Below are 23,952 nucleotides of genomic sequence, written 5' to 3'. Positions count from 1 at the left end.
TGGGATGCTCATGGCAAACTTCCCTTAATATGGATGATACATTTGTGGTTACTCCTCATTTTGGTTCGGGAATCATTGGTTGATTGTTGTTGTTTGTTCAAATTAAAGGGTTTTATTTTGTTTGAAATAAATGCTATAAGTAAAGTGTAAATAATGTTAGGTCTCTGTAATAGCCAATGCCTCTGTGACAATATTAATCTGTGGAGGTGCTGGTGGAGATGGTTGCGGTGAAGAAGAAGAAGAAGAGGTTGATGATGATGCTGGTGATGTGGTTGTATGAGGGTGACAGTACTTTCTCAATGCTTCTGCCAGTACTTTTTGATTCAGCGGTTTTGTAAGGTAGCCATCCATGCCTGCATTCAAGCATATTTGTTTGGCACTCTCCTGCACATCTGCTGTTAAAGCAACAATTGGAAGTTTGTTTGTTCGCTCTTCTTCCTTTTCAATTTCTCTGATGCGCTTGGTGGCAGCTACACCGTCGCACTTGGGCATGTGATGATCAAAGAATGCCATGACAAAATATCCGTCTGGCTGATTGTTCCAGTTATTCACTGCTTCCAGACCGTTGTTGGCACACTCCACTTGGAACCCAAGTCGGGTAAGTTGTTTGAGCAGCAATTTCTGTGCAACAGGATTGTCTATAAATGACATAATTGTGATTAATAAACTTGCTATCATCTCTCTGTCTCTCTCTCTCTTACCTTCAGCAATCAAGATGTGCATTGTGCTAAATAAGCTTCGTTCTTCATCTGTGATCAGTTTGACGTTATTTGACTTTACATTGTTGGCCATTGGACTGGGCATCTTCTTGTTGAGCACCTCACCAATGGTACGCAGCAGTTTGACACGTCTCAAGGGCACAGCCATGCGAATGGCCTTGCAGGACAGCTTCTGGTTTGAGATGTGCTCAATCAGTCCAGAGCCAGACTTGTTGACGATGCCGCCAGCAGGGTAGTTCATGATGATGATCAAGCAGTCCTTGTTGACCTTGCTAGCCTCTTCCAGCCAGGCTGAGGAGAATGAGTGATGGTCTGGGTTCATGAACAGGCCTACGATAATCACATCGTACTTGGTCTTGGCCAGCAGTTTCTTGAACTCATAAATCTGCTGTACACCGTCCACATGCATGCCAGGCAAGAGGAAACGAATCATGTCTGTAGTGGCAACATACTTGGAGATAGCCAATACCTTGAGCGAGGACAGACAACGTGCAAGCGCCGTGCGTTCGTCGTAGTAGCCATCATGCTGAATGCTTTTTGTGGGCTGTGCACGAAGCTTGGATACTCTGACACTAAAGTAGAAATCAGACCCCTTTCCAGGCACACTTGAGACATTAATGGAGCCAGACATGAGTTCAACCAGCTGCAAACAAATAGAGAGACCGAGACCTGTGCCGCCGTACTTTCGAGTCGTACTGCCGTCCACTTGAGAAAAGGGTTCAAACAGCACCTTTCTCTGCTCGTCGCTGATGCCAATACCCGTGTCAATGACTTCAAACAAGAGCGCCACTTGATCACCTGCTTCTTTGCCGTTGGGCTGATGTGTGGTATCCAGCGAGCATTGAATACGGATCTCGCCCTCGTGTGTAAATTTGATAGCATTGCCCAGCAGATTGATCAGCACTTGACGCAGCCTGTTTCCATCAGCCATCACAACAGGGGGCACATTCTCGGCAACCATGTAAGCGATATTGATGCTCTTTTGAATGGCCATAGCAATCAGCATTTCCACCACATCAGCAATCAGATCCTCCACTACAACGGGCGCTAAATCCAGTGTCACCTTGCCAGCTTGCAGCTTGGAGAAGTTTAGCAGGTCGTCAATAATCTGCAGCAGAATCTCACAAGACTCCTTGGCCGTCTTGACCAAATCACGCTGTTCAGGATCCAGTTCAGTTTCTGCCAACAGGGAGATCATACCGTAAAAGCCAGAGAAGGGGGTGCGGATTTCATGACTCATGTTGGCCAAAAAGATCTCTCTGAGACGAGTGGCGCGTACAGCTGCTTCTTTGCTCTTGCGTGCATCTTCCAGCGCCTTCTTTTGCATCTCAATCATGCGCATGTTGGCCATAGTGACACGCTGTACTGACTTGAACAGGAATGCATTGGTGATGGAGATACCCATTTGCTGACACAGTAAGCTGAGCACAGTAATATGGCGTTGTGTAAAGATGCCACTGGAGCCTTCCAGGAACACACATCCAGCCAGTGCAGTCTTGTGGATGATGGGCATACAAATAACTGATTTCCCGCCAACACGTTCGTACCAGGGGCCCACGGCAAATCGAGAGTCTTGCTCTACATTGTGAATAAAGATGCTCTCGCTCGTATTGATGGTGTGGTGAATGATGCGACTGGACACCAATTCGTCGTGTTCCGCCAAGGGTCGAGGAGGGTCAAATGTCATGGATCCGTCCTGTTGGCTTCCATAAGCACACATGCCATACTTTTCTTCCTTGACAATGATGGCACCGCAATCAGCACCCGAATTCTCCAAAATGATGGACATCATTGACTTGAGTAGGCTGTCAAACTTGACTTCAGACGAGATGACTTGCGAACTCTTGAGAATGGAGGCCATGTCAAGAATGTCCAGTGTCAGCAGGGTTTGTTCAGTTGTGACAGGAGGGATTGTCTCTGAAATGAAGGGCTCGTTCATTGAGTTGATGGGGCCCACGGAAGAAGTGCTCCAAGTGCCTTGAGGGCCCAAGAAAGGGAAGGGATCCGTTTGCACACCCGCTTCATGCGACTCTACACGGTCGTCTTCGTATTCAGCCAACAGATTGCTATACTTGGAATTCAAATGCTGAGCTTTGCCATAAGAGCCGTGGTTGAGATAGAGATTGACAGACTTCTTGAGCATACCATACGCAGCATTCTTGAAACCAGTGCGATAATAGAAGCCACCAGCGTATTCATGACAGATACAGAGTTCCAGGTACCAGCCACCTTCACGACTTTGATCGATGGCATTCTCGTAGAGCTGGAGAGCCTTACCAACGTCACTCGTCATTGTAGCAGTAATCTCTGCTTCCACCAAAGTATACCACATGAGATAGTTGATGCGAGAATGCTCGGTCCACGGTTTCAGCATGGCTTGATTTGTCTGGACTTGCTCGAAATACACGTCGACTTCTTCTTGAGTCATGGTGTCGCGTTCAGTGCGGATCTTCTCCAAGATGGCAAGCGATTGCAGATAGACAAACATGCGGGTATGACGATGGCAGGGATGATTGTGCGCGCCACGGTGACACATGTAGCCAACAGCAATAGCATAATCGTAGTGGCCATACAGCACCAGAGGGAGCATACGGAAGGAGTCATACCAATTCAAGGGGACGTTGATGTTGGCACTCTGCTTGCAACTTTCAGCAATAAAGTGCCTGTCATTGAAGCCGTCATCGCCGTCAAAGATCTCTTCGGCAGAGCTGTTGAATGTGTGGCCCTGAAGCGCCTTGATGACACGAATGATAGACATAATCAAAATGTTGGTATCAGCAGAAGAGGACCAGGCATGGATATCATCGTAGCAGCTTTCTGCTTCCGCCAAGGTATTTGATAAGCAAGAGCCCGTGTAGAACATGGTATCTGCTATATGCAAATGGGAAAAGGAAGCGTAGATGCGATCACCAGCCGACATGGAGTACCTCAGACTTTGATTGAACCAAGGGATGGCCTCACGATGATGGTGCTTCCACATGTTGAGAAAGATGCTGTACAGACAAATGGCACGACCCTTTTCATTGTTGCTGCCATACTTTTCAGCCAACACACAGCCAGCAGCACCAATTTCCTCGCCAAAAGAGAACTCTTGGTAGTACTCGACACAGCAGAGACCCAAGAAGGTCAGCGCAATACCCGTGGTAGATGTCATACCGTCTATCAGAGAAAGGTAGACCAACTTAGCAGCCAAGTAGAACATTTCAGTTTGGTTTCCAAGCCAGTAAGCAGCAGTGCACATTTCCTCGATAATCACCATAACTGCCTTGAGTTTGGGATCATCACAAGGACCCATTTTACACATCTCATCTACGCCCATTTCACGGATCATGCTAATGACCTTGGTATAGACGTTATGGAGCTCCTCACGCGTGTTGAAAAAGTTGAAATCGTCCAGCTGCAGTTCTGCAAGACAGTTGCGCAAAGCTTGAGCACCCTCTTCATGCATTTGACGCGAAAAGAAGTACTTGTGTTGAATGCGGTAGGCTGTAACACGGTCCATCGGATCAGACGTATGGCTAAATATGGCGTCCAAATACGCTTCTGTCGTGTCATATTCACCGACAATCCAACTCAATGACACGGCGTTGGTATACAAGTAGTGCGTACGAGCATAGTCATCTCCTTCCCAAGCACGGTCGCCTAGCAATGCAATGGCAGCCTTGTAATAGCCAAATGCCATCTTGTGAGCACCAGAAGCACGTGCCTTGTTACCAGCTTCATACAAGATGTCTCTGTAGCAAGACTTGTGATCCAGCTCGCACACCAAGTTGAGACACTTGAGCAAGTGGTCGGCAATAAGAAAGCTATCAGCACTCTCGTCTATTGTCATTGCAAGTTTAGTAGGGTTACTCAAATGTATATCATGTGTGGATGCTTACCGTGCAACAGATATTTAGCAATTTTAAAGTGAATCTTCTCGCGACTCTTGGGGTTAGCCAGTTCCATGGCAGCTTGAGAGTATCTATCATGCGACCATTTGAACTCGTCACTTTCCAACGGCATGATGTAGCCTTCTTGTAGAGCAGCTTGCAGACCATTAATAGGGTCCCTAGGCTTGTGGTGAGATCGCAGCGCACGAGATACGTCTTTGGCGTTCGTAGAAGCGACACTGCTGCTGGATCCGCTTGTGCTGTGAGAAAACCTGATGAGCGGGTGCAAAGAACCGTTCATATGATGACGCCCAGAAGAGCTTGTAGAGGCAGCATCATCGTCTCCAGCATGTGAGGTTGTATCGGATGAAGCAGCATCATTGTCAGAGAACTCAGATTCAGGATCTGAATGAAGCATCAAGTATTTCACAGTATTCCACGAAAAAGTGTCACCTACAAAAGAGGCCCATTTCAAGAGACGTTGACCGTCCAAAGGCAGCTCTTTGAGTCGATTCACCAAGAAGCTAATGTCGAGTTCAGCATCACGATCTGCACCATCCCGTGTCATGATGGCCTGTTGGATATCGGCTAGATTGTAGTCCCATTCGTTTTCTTCCCAATTGAAAAAGATGAGCCTCTTCTTTTCAAGCGTGGCCAGCAGCTGTGAAGTGTAAAAAGCGTTTCCTCGTGTCTTTTTGTAGACAATATCGGCTAAGGGTAGGATGGAGTCTCGGTCTAAGTCCAAGGGGCGATGAAGTGCATCGCTGATATAATCTACCACAGAATCAAAATCGAGGGCGTCAATGCGAAGATGATGAACGGTGGCGTAGTCGTTGATCAGTAGTTTGTCCAATATATCGGTGGCTTCTTGATCTCGATAAGCCATGAAAATCAAAATCTTAAGACGAGATCCAATCATGCTTTCAATCAACTCTAATGAAGGTTCATCTGCCAGGTGTAAATCATCCAAAAACTATGCAGTCCTTGTGTAAGTTCACAGCTTATTGAATGTATAGGGTAAGTCTTACCAAGGTCACCATACGCCATTGAGCTAGCGCACGAAACACTTCAACAAACAGATTGTGGAATCGGATGCGAGTCTCGACATTATCCAAGTGAATTTGATCTATAGGTTCTTCCGAGTCTTCGCTATCAACGGGATCCAATAATGGCTTCAATTCAGGCACCAAATCAGCCAATAATTCGATTTTGCAAAATTGCGAGCCTAAATGTGATTTGAGATGGTTGTAGAACACATGGATATCGTCTTCTGATTCAGACAGGATTTGTTGCAAGATTTGGGATAATGATTTCAGAATACAGCTGTAAGGAACCTTGTGTCTTGAGTCGAATTTAGAGGTGGCTACATAGCTAAGAGATCACATAATCAGTACAATGCATATCAATGGTAAGCCTCAACCAAACTTACCCATGTTGTCTTGCTACGTTTTGTACAGCATTGAATACAGTGGATTTACCAACACCGCCAGGACCAGCAATGGACACAATTTCAACACCTTGTTTGCTGGAATGGGGTCTTCCATTATTACTAGACATATCGCTTCCATCAAATCCACTGCAATAGCTTGGCGAAGCGTTTGACTTTGGACCAGCACCCACTGTGCCACCCAAGGCACTGCCTTCATTGGTTGAGAGCCTGTCGCTCAAGCCATCACTCACACTTGCGTTGCTTGCATGAAAATCACCTCCACTGGTAATCGTGGGCATAGTAGAACCTGTGGAATAGGACTTGTCACGACGATTTCTAATTGATTTATATACACCAGCAACACGTTGTATGATATAGGTCATTTCACTAATGATCCCTTGACGGCCATAGATAGTTTTAGGTAAGGTGAAGACAGAGGCAACATCTCTTTCTGCAAGTGGAAAAGATTCGACCACCTAGTGTTGTGTTTAGAGCGTGTATAACGATGACAACATGTTGAATCATACTTACTTCAACACAGGATTCAGAGGCGTACTTTAAGCGTTTTAAGCATTCTTTCAGATCAGCGCGAATACCATATGCACTACTATATCTATCGTCAGGAGACTGATCATTTAAAAGTTTAGTATCATGACGCTATCCCAAACAAAAATCCACGAGTCTACCTTGTTTGTCATCTTCTCAACAATGCGTGCTATCACTTCAGGCACTTCCAACTGAATTTCATGAATCAAAGGTACTTTTCGACTCAAAATGCCGTTCAAGATCTCCAATGGTCCGCCGTCAAATGGATTTCTGCCTGTCAACAGCACAAAGAATACGATACCCAATGAATAAATATCAGATCGGTGATCAGGCACGTAGGTTGTACGCCCAGTTTGTTCTGGACTCATGTAGACTAAGAGATTCTTCAACATGTCCATTGAATCCTTGTTGGTGGCTGTCTTTCTCCATCCCTCACTCGTCAAGTAGGTTTCCAATGATTTTGTACCAGAGCCAAAATTCCACATTTTCACTCGAGACGCATCTTCTCCAGTCCATTGAAAGGCAGACAATCGAACTTCTCCGTGAACAACATTGTTGCGATGTATAAATTCCAAACAGTCTGTGCATTTGATGGCAAATCGAAGGAATGTACCGAGATCATAGGTCGGTCCGTTGCTCGGTAATCCCGCAGAAGGCAATGGCTGGTAGCAGAAACTGTCCACAGATTCGAGTTGTGATTGTCTATATCGTTTTTTGTCGTCATAATTATTAAGGGTGGTATCGCTGCCATTGACGGATGAGGAGCTCTTTTCAGAACTGGCTGTGTATTTCGAGTTGGATTCGTCAGATTGTCGTCGACTGAATTCAAGATAGTTTTGTCCCTCGTCTGCGTAAATGACAATGGTGAGTCCGCTTGGTAAATGAATGTATTCCAACGGTCGAACTAGATCAAAAAAAAAAAAGAAAGAAAGATGAGGTGAGAATGAGTTATCAATCAAAGGAGCGAGGGGCAACCAAATGTCAAGTTGAGGGTCCGCCGTTTGTTTGAAATCTATGGATAATTACCTAAAAAAGATGATCCATCACTCAATTGATATAGTCTCTTCATAATGTAGTATTCTCTTTCTAATCGTAATGAGTTTGGCGATACTTTTGCTACGACAGGTTTCTTATTGGAGATTCTACACGTAGGCAGCAAGTCAATAAGAATGGTATATCAGAAGCAGCCGAGATTATCATACCTGTAACCAAATACTATGTCTACATTTTCGCCATGAGCTAGGCTAGGTACTGGAGCTGCTCTGAAATGATAGTTTGGAATCTGCAAAGCATCCCCGAGAAGACTGAACCCAGTTGAGTCGGTATATGACCCTGTTGACCCTGAGTTGGACATGATTATATCAAATGTTGTTGTAGAATTAAATGGAGTAGTAGATGTACAGAGGAAAAAAAAATGCTAAAAAATACTAAAAAAAAAGTGAGAGAAAGTAGAGGAAAAGGGGAAATTTGGGTTATAGAAAATCTTCCTGGAAATAATAACTTTCGAGCCGTTGTTCAGAAAAAAAAAATAGACAAGGTTCTGTGGAACAAATGAAAGATTTCTTTTGGCCCATTTCGTTCGTAGTTGATAATTCATATAGTGTTCCCCCCCCCCTCTTTTTTTTTTTTCTTCTATTTGCCCCGCACAACCACACACACAATGGGAGATGCTTGTGTCTCCGTAGTCATTTCCTATTTTTTATCATCGAAATATGAATATCTAACAACTAGCAGTATCTAGGAGTGAGGTCAGGTTAGAAAAAAAGGTGATAAATCACTGCAAGTATTGACAATAATATATCCAAAGGCTTGGTATACATTTCCTTTTATTTTAGCCCCTAATTTCGGTTGAACTTTTCATTTGATGATGAAAATTGCATTCTGCTATTTGCGGTACACAACCACAACATGTAGCCATCTCCTCTCCTCTCTTTCGAATCCATTGAAACTCCATATAAGCATCTTTATTTAGTTAGGAATGGCAATTACAGAGATGTGACGAAAGAATGCCATAGAACAAAATTTCTTTTTTTCCTTGCCTCCTTTCAATGGATGATTCCAGCACTGACCACTCGAGATTGGTCAAATTTTGCCTTTGATAGTTTGAATGAAGATCCTTGGGTAGGATTTACTTTAACGGTGTTATTTGTAAAATCAGCCCAGAAACTGTCAACGTCCTCTTCGAATGTAGCATTCATGTTGGATACGACCTACACAGAATGTCAAAATCCAATGCTGTATGCATGGGGCCTCTGATCTCTACCTCTTGTCTACCGTCTTGCACAATTTGCATTACAGTCTCTGTATTTTGCTGTTGTAAATAGCCTTCCACATCTGTATCTTGAATAGGCTGTCGATGCTCCTCTAAACCGCCCAAATGAATTGTGCCCAATTCCTTAATCAATACTTGAGTATTGACTCCACCTTGTGCCAAGAAATAATGTCTAATAACATCTTGTTAGCACTGCAATGCTTTGATGGATCTGTAACATACGCTCTTATATCAGTCTTTTCATCGCTCGTTGCAGTCTTTGCAGAGAGCTTCTGTGTTTGAGAATCAATTTGGTTCAAGCCTCTCTCGATGGATGGTAATTCTTGTGGAAGGATCTTGCTGTTTGTGAGTTTGGATCGCTCCAGAATTTGTTTTAATGATGCGGGTTGCTTATCAGCGGTATTCTTTGTAGTATTATTTGTGCTATCCATGGTATTCTAGAAATTGTTAATGAGAAAATCTCATAGCGCGACTAGGCAGATGTATGAAAAATGTTGAGCACTGCAGGCAGGCTCATCTCCACCACAGAAGGCAGTACCAAACGTCACACTGTGTGAAATGAAATGCTCTGGATGATCAAGGAACCAGAATCTTTATTTGACAGTTATGAAACAAGGTACACTTCTATTTTCCATCGTGTCAAACAGCTATTGACATCATACTATGAGATGATCCTATTTTGGCCCAATAGCGCTATAAGATCAAATGGATTAATTTCAATTCGTATTTGCAAACAAAAGATGTCTCATTACTTACCATTTGATAGGGTATACCTCCCATTTCTCCCAAACCTTTGCCTTGTAATAAGGATCTTGAATAATCATTTCGTCAATTTCTTCAACTGATTTGGCGGCTAATAACAGAACGCTTCCCTTCATTTTACTTGACTGATAGCCATTTCAATTAGCTAATGTTTTTACTGAACAATCTGCCATGCTTACCTCATGATTGTCCAAGATGGCACCGCCAACGAGCAGATTTCCTTCACTTTCAGCCTTCAAAGCACCTTGTAAATGTTGATCGCGAACGCTCAAGCGACGATTTAATGCTTCAGAATCAGTGTAATCATGAAGCACGACCATGAAATGATGCTTGTCTGCCATTTTTTTTTTTTTTTTTTTTTTTGAAATCTGTTAGCAAGAGAAAAAAACCCCCCAGGATGGGAACAAATTTAAACTTACTTTGAATAAGGGCACTCGATGAGAAACATCTGGAGTTATTCGAATAGATCTTTCGAGCCAAGTTGAACATATTGCAAACAAGATAAAATGAGTAAAGAGAAAGCAGAGCAACGTGTGAAAATTAAACATGATACACTTTATTACAGTTCTGCGGGGGAATAAATTAGATTTTACAAGATATATCTATAGGTACGTTCGCCAATGCCGCCCTCTCTATCAATCTGCTTGTTCAGCTTGGACAGATGGATTCTTAGAATAAAGGCGCTGACAGCAGCAAGCAGCATGGCGGCACCATTGATCATATTGGATCCAATGTACCTTGGTGCATCTGATGGCCAACCAGAGTACAATGCAAATGTACAAATCAGGGCACCGAAATTAGCTATAGAAGACACAATACCTGTTGCAGATGCCACGGCAACGGGATCCTCCTTTGAATTAGCTGTCCATGCCATACTCTAAACGCTATATCAGTATGAGATCAATGAACAGACCACTCAAGCGCTTACCAATGGCACGGTAGGATATGTGCCTCCTGCAACTACCATCAATCCAAAATAACGAGCTCCAATGGGTCTAGCAAAACTCAAGATACAGAATCCAATGAATGACACACACGATGCTCCAATGATGAACCAGCTGCGACTGTGGTAATGATCACTCAATCTCGTCACCACATAGACCATGATCATACCAAACACAAAGGGCGGAATACTCATTAAACTCACTTGAATTGAGTTGAATGTGCCAATCTGTTGAACAATCTTGGGTAGAAAGTAGCCCAGAGATGTAGCAGCCATGACAGGTGTAAAATACAAAACGCAGAATAACCACACCTTGAAATCCCTGAGCTCTCCAAAGACTTGCTTCAAATTTCGCTTCATGTTGCGCTCTTCTACAGTTTCGACCGTCTTGGCCTGCTGTGTTGATGATTCCAATCTTCTCTTGACGCGTGCTCGTTCGTCTTCATTCAGAAAGCGGGTTGATTTCTCGGGTGTTGATGGCAAGTAGAATATGGTAGCGAGCCCAAATAGAGCGGACACAACGCCTGATATCAAAAACAGCCATTGCCAACCATACAAACCTCCCTTGGTGTCAATCAGTTGTATGCCTGCTGATATAAGGCCTCCTACAGCACCCGATGCAGGGCCAGCAAGGTAAGTGACACCGATTCTGGTAGAGATCTCTTGAGGTTTGTACCAAAGGGTGTTGTAAAAAGCTAAACCCAAAGTGTGAATTCACTGGCAGCTGTTGTGCTCATGTTTAACTTACTGATGCCTAAATGCACAATAAGAATCAGCGTTAGTTGAAGGGTGATCCATTTTGCATGAATTAGCAATGTTACCTGGCCAAAACCCAGCTTCAAACACTCCCAACAAGAAACGCAGCAGATAGAAATGCCATGGTTTGGAGATGGCAGCCATGCAACCTGTAACAATACTCCAAGTGACCATGATGCGAGCAATCCATAATGCAGGATTGACGTGAGCCATCATCAGATTAGAAGGCACTTCAAACACCTATCATTCAGAGTGAGGTTAGATGCAGGATTCTACATGTATGTAAAACCTTACAATGTATGCAACGTAGAATAGACCAAGGCCAATGTTGTTTTGTTGAGCTGTTAGTCCGGCTGTATCCATCAATGTGTGTCCTTGATCTTTATTCATCGTCATGGCATAACCAACATTGGATCGATCTTCCACAGACAAGAAATACAAACAAAACACCCAGGGAACAATACGCCAATCTAGTTTCTTGAGCAACTTTTTTTCTCGGTCTAAATCGAGTTGTTCATCCTTGTCGCTTGATTCATGGATGACGATATCTTCTGGGGTGTTTCCTGCGCTTCTTTGCCGAATTTCAAGCTTGGTCGACTCGTTGTTTTTGGAATTCATGGTTCAGGTAATAGCCAAGAAGTTTTTTTTTTCTCGAATGTTTTGTTTTGCCGATGATTGTACTCACACATTACCCTACTTCATCACTAATTACTAGTCACTACTGAAAGATGCCCGAGAAAAGCACCCAATGTCTGTGATTATGTGCCAAGAGTAAGCTTCTTTGCAGGGAACGCACAAGGCTGTCAACGGCAAGAAGTTAAGTATTCGTTCGTCTGACTGATTTAAGCTTTTTCATCCAAGCATATTCGCTTTTCGCACAAATTGATTTGCGTTTTATTCTGGATCAATCCCATTGATCTGGAATAAGGAGCATGACCCCTATCTGATTTCGCTTACCTTTATTGTAAAGACTGACGCACCATGTTGATAGCATCACCAACATGAAAATGGCCAGGTTGTTCTGCATATGTAATCCCATGGATACAAAATCCACCAGATGCAACCCAATCACCTTTCCACTCAATTGTTTGAATGGTCTTGTTGATGGAAAAAGAGAACATTACACAAGCTCGCGTCTTGTGCTGTTTACTTGCAACTGACTGATGTAAAAACATGAGAACGTAGTACAGCGTATCAATGGTTACATCCAGTCTTTAAAACAAAGAATCTAGATTTCATCTCGATATGATGGTTCAAGAACCTATTTCTTGCTACCATCATGTGCATCATTGAAAAATTAACCCAGTATTCGCTACAACACACATTGCTCATCCAGTGAATTTTTTTTTGAAATAGGCTTAGAAGCAGACAGCCTAGGCTATTACTAGGGCATATCTCGAAAGGAGAAATGGACACACATTCTATTTAGGAGTATGGTCGTCTGCCAATTGGTGCGACCATTTAACGTCATTTCAAATGGGTGTTGCTTTGGGGGTGTAGCACAAATATATTTTTAATATTTTACTTGATTTGTATCAAACGAAAGGCTCTTTGGCACTGCACAATTGAGGGTCGATACTCTTGACGGTAGTAAGAAAAAAGAGAGAAAACATATACATCTATACAATATGAAACCGTCTCAACAGATCCACCTACCTACTACGGTAATCTCGGCAAATATTAATAAGCGTAGGGTTTACATCTCTACTTTTTTACAGCGCAATATAACCTTAATTGACAGCTCCATAAAAGGGCTGTTCCAGGCTTTTAACATTTAGAGTATAGCCTTCTCTACAAAATCTCGATAAGCCAAACAAAAGGAAATTGAGGATCCTCTAGACAATCATAAAAGATCGATCGTTTATTATAGTATCCTACATGGAATAGAAATGGGTGTAACCCGAGAAAAATCTTTACTATTACAAATACATGTAAATCGAAGACAGAAGCCTTCATAATGGCCTTTTTTTAAACCAAAACCCTGGCCAAATCTTTGCAGCGATCGCTGATCCGCCATGCCAAATATATCTAGCTTTTGGCAAAGAATTGTGATGATGTCGAGCTTGTCATGCACGATTATGAAACACAAATGGGTAATCGCTTGTCGCATCTGAACAAACAGTATTCCTTGGCCTGATCTATATTTGCAGCATTCAGTGGTGCACTTCACTGCGTGCAGAGTATTACGGACATGTAAGCCAGTGTGTCATATCCATGATCTTTTGCTAAACTGCGAGTTACGGAAGCCATCATACTACTATTCAATGTGAATGTATAATTGCGAGTACTGTGATGATAGCTCATACAGCAAACGAGTTCCTGGATACACTTACAGCCAAACAGCTATGTATCACTAGAATAAGCTTAATTTAGTGTTTTCATGGCGTCATTTTTTTAGCTTTCAACACATTCTAGAGCATTGGTAGCATCATATCTTCAACGCGAGCGGTTGTGAATTTGATGATCTTAAGAGATACTAAAGGCTATAAAAACCAAATGTTGCCAGATTCCGCATATTTTTGAATAACAACATGACATCTCGGCACAAAACGTATGTCGGTAACAGCGATTCGGAATCAATGTACGCTGTAAAAATATTCACAATTTGTCTGTAGGACAACTTTGACTCTATATCGATCCAAATTTCTTTTCTCAGGTATCCTATTAAGCCGATCAATCTCGTTATGCTCGATGAAGACGTCTCCCTGCGGGCTCCCGCCAAAGTTATTTCAAAACAGAGATAATAAAAGTCTCACGATCATCATTGGCATCATCATTGTCATCATCAGAAAGGTATTTGGGTCAGCCAGCAGCAAGCCGCCACCACCAGAATTGATTCAAACTCAGTTTATTATTTTCTGTTCAAAATTGGACAGATTTTGTCTTTTTCGACTTCTTTAATCTATTCTGTCATCTTTTTCGCATGTCAGACACTAGTCAAGTACATCAACGTTCCTCGCAAGCTGAAACTGCGGCTCCACTGTTGTGGACTCATGTGGTTAACTCACGCCGCAAAGGGAACAACAGACAACAACAATCCATCGTCTCTTTCAATCCCACTATCGTCAAACGACCTGTAACGGAAGCAGAGGCCTCGCAACAGGCCATCAATGGGGATACTTCGCCACCTCCTCAGGCGGTTATCCGTCCATTCCTCAAAGGCGTGGAACAGGATTCCGTCTTCATCGATCTGACACCTATCAAGGATCGCAATCTCTTGAACAAGGCCCTTCTTCAATTCAACGAAGCCTCTAATGCTGAAGACATGTATGAAGAATTTCTTGGATACCGGAAACAACCTCGACACTACCTCAACCATGCCTTCTTGGAAACCATGTGGCTGCCCAACAGCGAAGGTCGTAAGACTCTCATTGAAGAAGGTATCACTCTAGAGGATGGCACCTTTGTGAAAGGGTTTGCCTCGTACCATGCTGATGCTACGATTGTGAAACTGACCCTGGAGAATCTTCCTTTCTTGCCTGCCCTTCAGTTGAAGGAGGAAATGGCTGCCCGACTTTCTGCGTTCGGGGATGTCTTGGATCACGGCATCTCGAGAACTGATGGGATCTATCAAGGAGAAGGTTATGCTACACTTAATCTAACGGTTCCTTCCAGCCCTGGTTATGAATGTCAAGAGTTACATCCCGTTGGGAAATCTTGCCCTGGCCATCGCCATTTGGAGAAACTCAGCCGTGTCATTGTCTGGGATTTGACAGCTTCGGATCAAAGAAAAGTTTTACTCCAATGGGATCAAATGCCGGCTTTCTGTCGTAATTGTCAGAGCTCTGAACACTGTCGGGCTGATTGTCCTGACTACAAGAAGTGGGTCCGCTGCCATCATTGCAATGAAACTGGACATGTGGTGAAGAACTGCAGTCGCAATGACAGCCCAAACAAGGTCCGTGCGGTGGAAAACACTCCTGCCAAACCCCGAAAGGGCTCTCAGGTGGCCAAAGAGGGTAAAAAGGGTACTCAGGGTGGCTCCAAAGTAACTCCTGGTGGTGCTCCAGTTGGAAACAAAGGTAATGCCCAAGGAAAAGGCCAGGATGTTGCATCTGGTGGTTCCCAAGGTGATTCCGATAATCGAATTGCTGCTACCCAGCAAGGTAGCACTCAAGGTGACGCTGATAGTCAAACAGGTGCTAGAAAGCAGGTAGTTGATAGAGATGTTCAAATGGATGATCTTCCAAAACTCCAAGTTAAAGAAGTCGATGGGAAAGGGGCTTCCAATGATATTATCATGTACGACTCTTCTACCCATTCTGCTAATGAACGAGAGGAGCGCCCTGAACGCCCTGCGAAGAAGATCGGTAAATTTAATGGCGCGGATGATGTTAGTTCTGCCAAACAACAAGCTGCATCTAATGAAGTAGAGACTGGACACCAACTCGGCTTGACAGGCCCTCCTTCACCTCCCCAACATTAATATGATTAATCAGCAAAATACAGTGAAAATAGCCACCCTCAATTGCCGTGGCCTAAAAAAAACAGATAACACCAAAAAAAGACAACAATTTATTAGATATCTTCGAACATTAGGATATGACATCTTAGTGCTTCAAGAAACACATGCAACAGACAACACATTTATAGACATACTCAACACTCAATTTACTTGCAAGTCGAGTCTTTGGACTCAACATTGCGGCATCATTTCCCTCAACACTCACTACTCACTCAAACACATCTCAGAAGGCATTGATGGGGGTCGATTTATCTTGGCTTCCCTTCATCTTACTCGAGACCTGGAAAATTCACCCAATTCACCACCAATAGCAACAATACTTAATATTTACGGCCGTGCGTCCGCTCACACCGACCGATCAGCGTTCTATTCAGAACTCATTGGCACACAAATTGTCAAAGAAACTATTACTACTACAACAAACACCGTCTTTATCATGGGAGACTTCAACTACCAGTACAAGGATCGTCGAGTCGATGGCACCCTCACCAGTGCACCAGTAGAATGGACCGATCTACTCGATGATTACTTTATTGACGTTTTTGGGGAAGACAAACACAACACATGGCATAGTGGAAACAATTCAGGGATTCTGGATTACATCTTTTGTAGTTCAAACGCCCATCATCTAGTCACTAGCACCAACCAGCAGTATCTGTCTCCTGCCTGGACCGACCATGAACTCTTGGGATTCTCTTTTCGATATCAAGATGCGAATGGCCGTGGCCCTGGTAACTGGAAGGCAAATCCGTTCTTGGCTTGCAACAAAACATTTAGGAAGGCATTGGCAGAATTCCTCATTGATAGTGAGGCGCGTCTGGCAGAAATCAAGCGTTTCTCCACTCCCCAACAACAATGGGATTGGATCAAAGCCGAAGTAAAGATGTTTATCAAACAGTATCAAATGGAGGATTTGAACTGGCGGAAACAACAGCTACACCGACTGCTATCAAAGAGAAACAAGATGATGCGGCATAAGAAGACAAGAGGCTTGGTTTTTCAAGGCTTGGACACGGTTAATCAACAGATTCAATCTCTCCAGCACTCTCTTGCAGAAATAGAGATCTTGAAGGCAGGAAAATTTTGGCGGGAACATGGTGAGAAATCTCCAGGCTTCCTGAAGCGCTCTGTGGTGTCTCGAGAAAATCGTCGTTCAATTGTGGAACTCAGGAACCCTACAACTGGCGATCTATGTCAAGATCAACCTAGTATCTCCAACATTGCTACCAACTTTTACACTTCACTGTTCACACCGGAGGCTCTGGATTCAACCTCCCTCAGTGTTATAATTCGCAACATCCCAGGTCATTTGAAGCTCAACAGCGAGCAGCAGGAATCATTGATGATGCCGATTGATGTGGAGGAACTCTTGACCGATAGCAAGCAGACTCGTCGTTTGAGTAGTCCTGGACCTGATGGATTACCTTATGAAATCCTGTACTTGGTAATGAAATTTCCACCGTTCCATGATCTCATCCAATTAGTCTACAATGAAGCTTTAAAGAAGGGTAAGTTCCCGCCATCTTGGAACGAATCCGTCATGTGTCTGCTTTACAAGAAAGGCGATCCAGCTGAAATGAAGAACTACCGTCCTCTGTCTCTGGCTAATTCAGACTACAAGCTCTTCACTCGCAATATCAACCGTCGAATCATGGAAGTCTCTTCCAACTTGATCAGCCGACATCAGCTTGGGTTTATTCCTGGTCGATTCATTGCTGAAAATGGAATGATCTGCCAGCTCCTAATGGAAGATGCTCAACGGAAATGGTCCATCGCTGAACAACAGGAAAATGATCCTTCCTTTAACACTTTGGATTATGACATCGGTCTTCTTCTGGATCAAGAAAAGGCATACGATCGGGTGAACTTGGAATATTTGAGGAAGGTATTGGGGAAATTTGGGTTTCCTCGCCCTATTATCAAGTGTATCTCCAAGTTGATGGGTGACAACCTCATACGTATCAACATCAATGGCCATCTGTCAACTGAAGTGGCGAAACTTCGAGGCTTGAAGCAGGGGGATCCTCTCTCTCCTGTACTGTACAACTTGGCATTTGAACCTTTTCTGCTTGCAATCCTGCATGATCGCCAATTTCAAGGCTACTTGATGGGTACTGCACGAACAAAACTCCTGTGCTATGCTGATGACGCTTTGGTGTTTATCCATGACTCCAATGATTTGACTCGGTTACAGCTCCATATGGCTCGTTACTGTGCTGCCTCCAACGCCAAGTTCAATAATGCCAAGGTGGAAGCCTTTTCAGTGTCTGGTCGGGATACATGGGATATGTGGGATGGTCCATTATCACAAATGGGTATCACACATCTCCATTCTGTTGAGGACGATGAACCGTTGACCTATCTGGGATTTCCTCTCGTCCAAAGTAGGATTCAGCGAGTTCACTTTATGGGTGCTTTGGTAACAAAGATCAAAACTGCCATCCAGATTCATTCTGGTCGCTCCCTGTCGGTCGTTGGAAAGGCTACAGTGCTGAACTCTCTTTTGCTCTCCAAGCTATGGTACATCCTGCGTGTTACGCCTTTGACTCAAGCTGACTTCAAGCAGCTGCGTTCTCTGGCTATTCAGTTCTTGAGAAGAAACATCTTCCCCGTCATCCCTTGGAAGGTGTGGACTCTACCAAAGGACAAAGGTGGTCTCGGTGTTGTAGACATCCAAATACAAGCTTCAGCTTTGTATTTTCGTTGGCTCCACCCAATACTGGTTCAAGATCAAGATGTCATAGATTCCCATCCTGTGTCGTACCTCTTAAGCTACCACATTCGCAATGTTAATGGTTACCCCCACCATCAAATCCCGCTGCTATTTCCCTCTGCTCGTCGTACTAAGGGGTTGAAAAAGCAACGCACGGGAACTGTCGATATGTTATATCGTACAGTTGACTATCTTCCTAAGTCGTTTGATGCGGCACCGATCAATTCTGCAACTGCCATGGCTCTTCCATTACAGGCGGCTTTCTATGTTCCTCCATCCTCCTCACTGGTTGTTCCTCTTAAAGTCAAAGAGATGATGGTTTCTGATGTATTTCAGTACGATGCCCGGCTTAACTTTGTACATTGGAGAGACACTCGTGACCCTTCCCTCCTCAGGTGGAAGAGAGCTCCTTCGACAGTGTTCAGAGGCCTCGCATCTGGCACTCTTAAATTCCAGCCCTACTTCCTCCCAGTGTGTAATCCAGCCCCTGTAGTAGATCCTGGAGTCTCTTTTGCGCCGCTGGTGGATCAATTTTGTCTGCACGATGGCCAATCCCTTAGAAACGCTCAGGCTTCCGCCAAAACATTTCGTCTGTCTGTACTGTCGTCGGTGGAACAGCCCTTGGTCTTGCAAAATGTCTCTGCTGCTAATTGGAAATTCTTTTGGTCCCTGTCTCTTACCTACATTCAACGTAATGTGATATACCGATTCATCGCAGGCTGTATCCCTTCTAGAAGCAGATTACACTACATGATGCCTGCATTTTTCGAGTCCCACAATTGTCCTGTCTGCTTGTCCCCCAATGAAACTGCCAGCCACCTGCTCTTTGACTGTCCATCCAAAGAAAAGGTATGGCAAGGCGTCATTTTTGAGTTCCTATGGCCCACCACGTCCATCACTGACATCAAAGAGGCTCTTCTGTCCCTAGACTTTTCAGATATCTGGTACTCCCAAGTCAAAGGCATCCATCCATACAGAATCCTACTCATCACCCTGTCTCAAATATGGCTAGCCCATATGCGCTTTGTTTTTGACGGCACTATCTTTGTCCCTGAGGCGATTCTGGTACATATCCACTCCACTGTCCGACAGACAGTGGATGAAGATCAAATCCATTCCCTCTTGTAATTTAGATAGTTAGATAGTTCCTTTTGTTAGTTTAGTTTAGTTTCCATTTATATTTATATTTTTTTCATTTCTCAATTGCACCCGCCTCTTCACTCTGACCTATTACTCTTAGTGTACGCGGCTCAATCAATAAACACAATTTTAAAAAAAAAAAAAAATCTATTCTGTGATATTTGACTATATAAATTGTGATAATCACCCTACGCTTCTTAATACATTCTTGAAGTACTTTTCAAGGCGCTTCTAATGGTGTCGACTGAAATAAGTGTTTTGAATGAAATTATTGTGCAATTTGGTAAAGTATAAAATGAGGTTTTTACCGAAAATAGCCATATTTTGCATATGAAAACCTCATAAAAGTGGTTTCAGAGGTTGCTTTGGATCCAAAGAAACATTTTGATCCTATACATATCATAGCAAAAGTCTTCATTTTCAAGGTCAAAAATGCGATCGTTTGATTTTCAATGAAAACCATGAGGTATCCCTCATGCTTTTTGGTCGATTTTTGGCCATGTTTTTTAAGTCTCCAAAATGTTGAGCAAAGGTGTCAGGAAGTTACTACTACTCAAGTACAATTGTTGGGTGTCATTCCGGTGGCTCAGAAAGGCCTACATGTCAAGATATGAAGGCCTGAAATCTGGTAAATTTGGTTGAAATCTTGCTTTATGGCTTTTACTTACACGGTATGAATCACATCTTTGATAGCTGAAATCTTCTGGAAGGGCAGTTCTGCATCCTGTGCAACTTCTAATTCAAATAGGAGGTATAGTAATTCTGGTAACACTAATTTATGCAAATTTTGATAGGTTATGTTGTTGGTAAACTTGATAATAATGGAAATGAAAAACCAAATTTGCTACTTGAGTATTATGATTTTGCACCTTCGCTTCGCTTCGATCAAGCCCTCATATAGATCAATGTTACCAAGTGTTGGATTAGATGCCTGATTACCATGGCTTTGTGCCTTTACTTCGGTACAGTAAAACCCCCCTATAAATCAATGCTATCAAGTGTTGAATTAGATGCGTTATGTTCTTGTATATTATACAATATGTACTATAACTTTACTTGCTATGCCACATGGGGACCGTTCGTTATCCACTTTAACTGTGGACCTGACTCTTTTGCAATGCCTCGCGTTTGTACCTATAAAAAACATGCATAAGAGGGCAGACAAACTACCGCCATTACCTCCAACATCACAAAAATATGAAAACCACAGCAAATTTGGATGCATTTAAGTAGCAATTTCTCGTGTTGGAGGCCGTTTTAGACGGTCAGAATAGCGCCAAATAGTTGCCCTCATCTAGCATTCACTTACTGACACCTTTGCTCCACTTTTTGTGGACCCAAAAAACATGGCCAAAAATCAACCAAAAAGCATGAGGTACCCCTCATGGTTTTCATCAAAAATCAAACGATCGCGTTTTTGGTCACCAAAAATACGACTTTTACTATGCCATATATTGAATCAAAAGATTTGTCCCAACTCAAGGCAGCCCCTGAAACTTCATCTGCGAAGCTATCGTATGTAAAATCTCGACATTCTCGCCAAAAACCTCAATTCATATTTTGTCAGATTGCTCTATAAGCTTACTCAAAACACCAGTTATAACTAGCACCATTGGATGCGGCTTGAGAAGTGTTTTTAGAATGCATTAGGAAGTATTTTTTTTGTAGGGGAATCGAGTTCCAGGTTTCATTTAAAGTCCTTTAGATGTCATACTGAGGGATAGAAAAGACTGTTGGTGGACCCAATGTCTGCAATGAAGGGGAATAAGGTATATTTTGAAACTAAATTGAGAAGGAAATCTACTACTAATAAGGTGCAACACGTAGAGCCAATACAATCCTGCGAGAATCGTCAAAATATAGATAATGGATGAGCACAAAACACCAAACGAGGACATCAGTACTACGTCAAAATAATCAAACAACATGCGTTCATCAGGATTCGAACTTGGGGCCTACATTTGGCATGGTGTACGCCTTAACCGACTCTGCCCAACCGCCAGGGGCGCATTAGGAAGTATGTGATGATCATCAAAGTTTACATAGTCAAATCAGGTAAAATAGATAAAAGAAGACCAAAACCTGGCCCATCTTCGATAAAAGAAAAAGAGTCGGAGTCTTACCCAATTTTGGCTGCCAAACTGCCTTTTGATGAAAGCAATTGACGTTTTTACGGTTAATACGAAGGATATTGCGAATTAAAAAGCACTATAGCTTAGCTTTTCTATTTTTATGCTTTTTTCGTTGATTTTCGTAGCTGCAAGAATTCATTTGTGGCAAATCGCTTATTCAAATGTGAAGCCTAATTTGAAATGCTATGATGATAAATATCATTTGTGATGGCATAATGGTCCTGGCTATCTTATGTTATCAGACGCTCTCAGTAAATTAATACCATAAACATCAAATAAATAAGCCAAAGAATAAATTATTCAGCGAAAATTTATGGCTAGCTTTGACATGATGTGTTCTCTGCAGACTAGTCAAGAAGTCAGAGACAGACCTGAACATCACTGTAAGTTTTTTCCTGTTGTTTCACAGATGAATGCATATAGAAAGTAGCGAGGCACAGAACTATTATTCGCAAAGTGATTTAATCAACTGACGTATTTCGCTCAAGTTTTGGGAATATCGAGTTTTCTCCTTTTCTTTCTTTGTTTGCACACATGAAATTAGAATACAATGCTGGCCTGGAAGCAGCATATGTCCCTGGAAGACATTGTTCATCTTTGGGACAAACTGGACCTTTTTACCCATTTCAGGAAGTATGTATGCTACCTTTCTTTAGCAAACCTGATCCTTTATCTAAACACGTACGATAGTAAGATTGGATAGTTAAATACAAGAGATGTATTGTCCAAGGATAGTGATTGTGCAGGTATGCGCTGCCTTGCTTTTACTTTGATGAATGTAGTAGCTTATTGATCGTTATGGATTAGGAAGCGCTCATGATAGCAGAAACATCGCCATCATTAGTGATGCTAATTTATGCAGCGTGTCTAGATAAGCGCAACAAAATTCCTTTCATAGGTTTCCTTCTGGCTCTATTCGTTCTTATATTCAAGGTGGCAACAGTCGGTTGTGTCAAGCATAGAACAGTTGGGGCTAAGTATGCATTTTATGATTCGATTATAAATGTCAGTGTGTATGCAACTGGAAAACACGCAACAGGCCAGCTTGACGAGAGCTTAATGTGGGCGCACTTGGCTGAAAATATTGTGCTCATCATATGGTAATGTGGGCATTATTATGTGAGTTTAGTGTCGTTTTTGATACCACAACCTGGCAACGGTTCACAGCAAAGCACACAAGTAGTTGCACTGATAGTATTCAGCAGAAGGATTTACCATTAGATGACACAATTAGCGTTACAAGAAGTTTGCCATCGTATTTATTCGGATACTGTATCGCCTTACTCCTATACCCCAAAGCAAATGAATTTACCGCCTGCATATGAAGATGATTCTGGTAATGATAGCTATACAAGACATAATTTGACTTAACCTAAGCCGGCATTTCTAGGACAACATTGAATTATATGGAGCATATTTATCACCATCAGCACATAACGTAGAGTCACGAACGAAATAGCGAGGAATCCATAGGCTTTGATGTTGATGATGAGAAAAGCCGAGCAAAAAGTATTAGGAACAATTGTATTATTCAATAAATAAAGAGAATAGATACAGCAGCGGCAATGTAGATCAAAAGGTTCAAGTGGAGATGTGTTGTTCAATGCTAACATTGGAAACGACTTGATAGCAGTTTAGCACATTTACATGAAACATCAATGCGCAGACTATTAAATACATGCGCTTGTATAGTAATCAGCTTTTATATTAGGTGTGTGGGGACAAATCAATATACTCCAATTATTATGGTATACCAATTTGTGCCCATCTTGCTCAACAAGCAGTGCGACGTTTATGCACAAGGGCCTTCTTATATGTACAAGACATGAATTTTGAAGCAAGAAAAAACATCTGGCCTTAATCCCATACGCCAATGCTGTACCAAGCAGTCAATACAAATCCTACAACGCGCCCTTCATCTCTTGTACATCTGCAAAATTTGAACGTGGTAGTATACTGTTTTGAGATTTTCGTTGCATTGGAACCATTGTTCAATGTTAGACACATGCCATTGACAGCATTTTCAGATTAATTGTTTGTTTGATTTGATATCTCGACTGCAATTGGAAATTCACTGGCCATAAAGACCCTTGAAACACAGATTTGAACGCTCTGAATGGTTTTAAGGGTCGAACTTAATGTAGGAACTCGATTTACTGCTCTCCAAACGCCGAGAATTGTCTCAATCTGATTTAGAAAGGTG

At 42.7% G+C, this 23,952-nt stretch overlaps 6 protein-coding genes across 6 annotated transcripts; 2 read left to right on the top strand and 4 right to left on the bottom strand.

Annotated features, from left to right (window-relative positions):
* Nucleotides 1-156: 156 nt before the first annotated feature.
* On the bottom strand, nucleotides 157-7,920 carry ATC70_011230 (uncharacterized protein; the record flags this gene model as incomplete). Its single annotated transcript, XM_064830424.1, has 9 exons — nucleotides 157-638; nucleotides 702-4,541; nucleotides 4,601-5,564; nucleotides 5,620-5,962; nucleotides 6,021-6,496; nucleotides 6,552-6,647; nucleotides 6,707-7,470; nucleotides 7,593-7,708; nucleotides 7,769-7,920. The coding sequence occupies 9 exons, from the start codon at nucleotides 7,918-7,920 to the stop codon at nucleotides 157-159; spliced, it is 7,233 nt and encodes a 2,410-aa protein (XP_064682926.1).
* A 691-nt stretch (nucleotides 7,921-8,611) lies between these two features.
* On the bottom strand, nucleotides 8,612-9,269 carry ATC70_011229 (uncharacterized protein; the record flags this gene model as incomplete). The annotated part of the gene is made up of 3 exons (XM_064830423.1): nucleotides 8,612-8,776; nucleotides 8,830-9,010; nucleotides 9,061-9,269. The coding sequence occupies 3 exons, from the start codon at nucleotides 9,267-9,269 to the stop codon at nucleotides 8,612-8,614; spliced, it is 555 nt and encodes a 184-aa protein (XP_064682925.1).
* A 243-nt stretch (nucleotides 9,270-9,512) lies between these two features.
* On the bottom strand, nucleotides 9,513-9,920 carry nob1 (20S-pre-rRNA D-site endonuclease nob1; the record flags this gene model as incomplete). Its single annotated transcript, XM_064830422.1, has 3 exons — nucleotides 9,513-9,531; nucleotides 9,595-9,725; nucleotides 9,780-9,920. 3 exons carry the CDS (start codon nucleotides 9,918-9,920, stop codon nucleotides 9,513-9,515), a joined length of 291 nt encoding a protein of 96 aa, XP_064682924.1.
* A 269-nt stretch (nucleotides 9,921-10,189) lies between these two features.
* ATC70_011227 (uncharacterized protein) lies at nucleotides 10,190-11,917 on the bottom strand (the record flags this gene model as incomplete). The annotated part of the gene is made up of 5 exons (XM_064830421.1): nucleotides 10,190-10,477; nucleotides 10,529-11,238; nucleotides 11,292-11,297; nucleotides 11,365-11,539; nucleotides 11,594-11,917. 5 exons carry the CDS (start codon nucleotides 11,915-11,917, stop codon nucleotides 10,190-10,192), a joined length of 1,503 nt encoding a protein of 500 aa, XP_064682923.1.
* A 2,305-nt stretch (nucleotides 11,918-14,222) lies between these two features.
* On the top strand, nucleotides 14,223-15,725 carry LYS1_2 (Saccharopine dehydrogenase; the record flags this gene model as incomplete). The annotated part of the gene is made up of 1 exon (XM_064830420.1): nucleotides 14,223-15,725. The coding sequence occupies one exon, from the start codon at nucleotides 14,223-14,225 to the stop codon at nucleotides 15,723-15,725; it is 1,503 nt and encodes a 500-aa protein (XP_064682922.1).
* A 475-nt stretch (nucleotides 15,726-16,200) lies between these two features.
* NAG1_6 (Glucosamine-6-phosphate isomerase (Glucosamine-6-phosphate deaminase) (GNPDA) (GlcN6P deaminase)) lies at nucleotides 16,201-19,605 on the top strand (the record flags this gene model as incomplete). Its single annotated transcript, XM_064830419.1, has 1 exon — nucleotides 16,201-19,605. One exon carries the CDS (start codon nucleotides 16,201-16,203, stop codon nucleotides 19,603-19,605), a length of 3,405 nt encoding a protein of 1,134 aa, XP_064682921.1.
* Between the last annotated feature and the right edge of the window lie 4,347 nt (nucleotides 19,606-23,952).

Source organism: Mucor velutinosus (genome assembly GCF_035048745.1).
Source record: "Mucor velutinosus strain NIH1002 chromosome Unknown tig00001564, whole genome shotgun sequence".
In the NCBI taxonomy this organism is placed as follows: Eukaryota; Fungi; Mucoromycota; class Mucoromycetes; order Mucorales; family Mucoraceae; genus Mucor; species Mucor velutinosus.
The sequence above is the reverse complement of the archived record's forward strand: the minus strand, read 5'-3'. Positions and strand labels throughout refer to the sequence as shown.